Here is a 2,210-nt window from a genome sequence, read left to right on the forward strand (position 1 = left end):
AGGATATAATGGCGAGAGTCGTATTAGTCTCTCATGATTTCACATACAAAGTGCATTTCCAAATAGCTCTAAAAAAGCTTTTAAGGACAAAGGAAAGAAAAGACTTCAACCTATTAAAAATCAACCAACTGGTTGGAACAGCACGCATTATATGTTGAAAAGAATTATAGAAATTAAAGATGAAATAGTTCCCGCAAACAGGGATGCTTGAGTCAGATGGAGTATCTATTGGCAATAGTAAGCTCAAACCTAACGATTGGTTGCTAATTGAACCGCTTTGTGAATTATTGGGTTGCATTTACGAAACTACTCTCATGGCAGAAAAAGAACCAAGTTGCATTAGCGAAGTGATTCCACATACAAAGGCACTATTTTCACGCATGAAACAGTTAGATGCGCGCTTCGTAAAGACTACACCAGATAGTCTTATGACATTTTTAGAGAAATATCTCTATGGCAAAGATACAAGGGTTCAATATTGCAACATTGAGGAGAGCGATTCGTATAGAATCTCAACTCTTCTGGACCCCAGATTTAAAAATAAAATGTGGTTTAGGGAGGAAAATCTTTATTCGGATGCATTGGATCGTTTGAAATCTCTAACCTATGAGAAGTGCGAAATTCGATTAAATGAAGATATTCCGAACAAAGTTCAGCGTATCTCGATAGGCTCAGTTTCAGGCAGTTCCAGCGCACGTGCAACAAATAGTACTGGTGGTTCCTACTGGAAGAATTCCATAGAGGCTATCGAAAGACTTTCAACTCAAAATCAAAATGATCCAACTTCAACTGAAAACCAGTCTCTGACAATTTCAGACCACTCAATAGAAATTGAGACAACGCGTCAAATAGATGGTTACATGCACGATATTGTTTTAGATCCGGATGAAGATCCATTACAATATTGGAAAACAAAGACAACTATAAACCCAGATTTGTCGAAGCTGGACCATCAATATCTAACAGCTCCACTCAGCAGCGTGGCCAGTGAGAGAGAATTTAAAATTGGTAAACGAACTATAACTGATACTAGAAATCGACTGCTACCAGAAAATTCCGAAAAATTGGTGTTCCTTTATTATAACCTGAGAACAATCGATTACAAAATCGAAAATGTGGTAAATGAATACCAAAGATCGCAAAGTTTAAGCAAGCCTAGCAAGGACCAAACTCTGAGCTTCCGGAAGTTCCGGAGCAGGAGCTAGTGTAGAAGATAATGAAGATTCGGTTCCATTTGATTTTGATGATCATCAAGATACATAGTATATTAAGTGTATCTAATCTATATAACAAATAACAATCACTGTTGTATAAATTGATCATTTCCGATTGTCAGTGTATGTACTACTATCTTCATTCTAATAAACGTTTTTGGTATTAAAATACGTACATATTCAATTATTTACAATTTTACATTACTACATATTCATATTTACATTCAAAATTTAATTATTGTTAATAATTACAAATGCAAACTATCTCCGACCCCGACCCCGACCCCGACCCCGTCCCCGTTTTCCGGGGGTTTTATCTCCCCGTCCCCGACTAAAATCGCTCCCCGTACGATCCCTAAGTTGGCCTCTGTGTTAACCCTTCCTTACCTATGCTTGGTGCTTCTCCAGATAGGTTAATCTTTCAAGATGGAGTAGGGTATGGACTGTTGGAAATTCAAACATTGGCCAAATGCCAAGAAATGGGTATTAGCATTGAAAAAGCTCTTTCAACCAAAGAAGCATCAGCAAACTTAAATCCAAGACTCTGAAAATGGTAAGGTTGTGTTAAATAGAAATCATCACTATTATTACCAAATCCAAGGACAGCTAGGCTTAAAGAACTTAGAATGGTGCGACTTACTAGTTGATTGTGGTGATAATAAGCCTCACTGTGAAAGAATTAAGTTTGATTCAGGTTTATTTTATGACAAAATGGTTCCTAAACTTCTTACATTCTATGTTTATCATGGAATTTCTTACCTTGAAAAGCAAAAGCGTGATAGCTAAACGCCTTATAATACGAATGTACCTGATTTTAAAGCGCAATATTTAAATAGAATGTGGATCTCATTTTTAAACATGTAACTGATATTACAGTGTAAGAGATAAATGTATTATTAATCTTAGTTTTAAATATGAGTACATCTGATATTAAAGTATTAGAGAACTGTTATATGAATCTCAGTTTTAAATGATTTAAATGAACATTAACAAATA

The 2,210-nt window shown here is 35.6% G+C and overlaps 1 protein-coding gene across 1 annotated transcript; it reads left to right on the plus strand.

Annotated features, from left to right (window-relative positions):
- The first annotated feature begins 203 nt into the window (after nucleotides 1-203).
- Nucleotides 204-1,205, plus strand: LOC149939204 (E3 SUMO-protein ligase ZBED1-like). Its single transcript, XM_090179044.1, has one exon. The coding sequence runs from the start codon at nucleotides 204-206 to the stop codon at nucleotides 1,203-1,205; it is 1,002 nt and encodes a 333-aa protein (XP_090035170.1).
- Nucleotides 1,206-2,210: the final 1,005 nt, after the last annotated feature.

The sequence above is a fragment of the Leiobunum rupestre genome, chromosome 6 (assembly GCF_980474605.1).
Source record: "Leiobunum rupestre chromosome 6, qqLeiRupe1.1.hap1, whole genome shotgun sequence".
Taxonomy (NCBI): Eukaryota; Metazoa; Arthropoda; class Arachnida; order Opiliones; family Sclerosomatidae; genus Leiobunum; species Leiobunum rupestre.

Coding starts and splice junctions, on each gene's coding strand:
- LOC149939204 (XM_090179044.1), top strand. CDS start 204: ATGCTTGAGTCAGATGGAGTATCTATTGGCAATAGTAAGCTCAAACCT.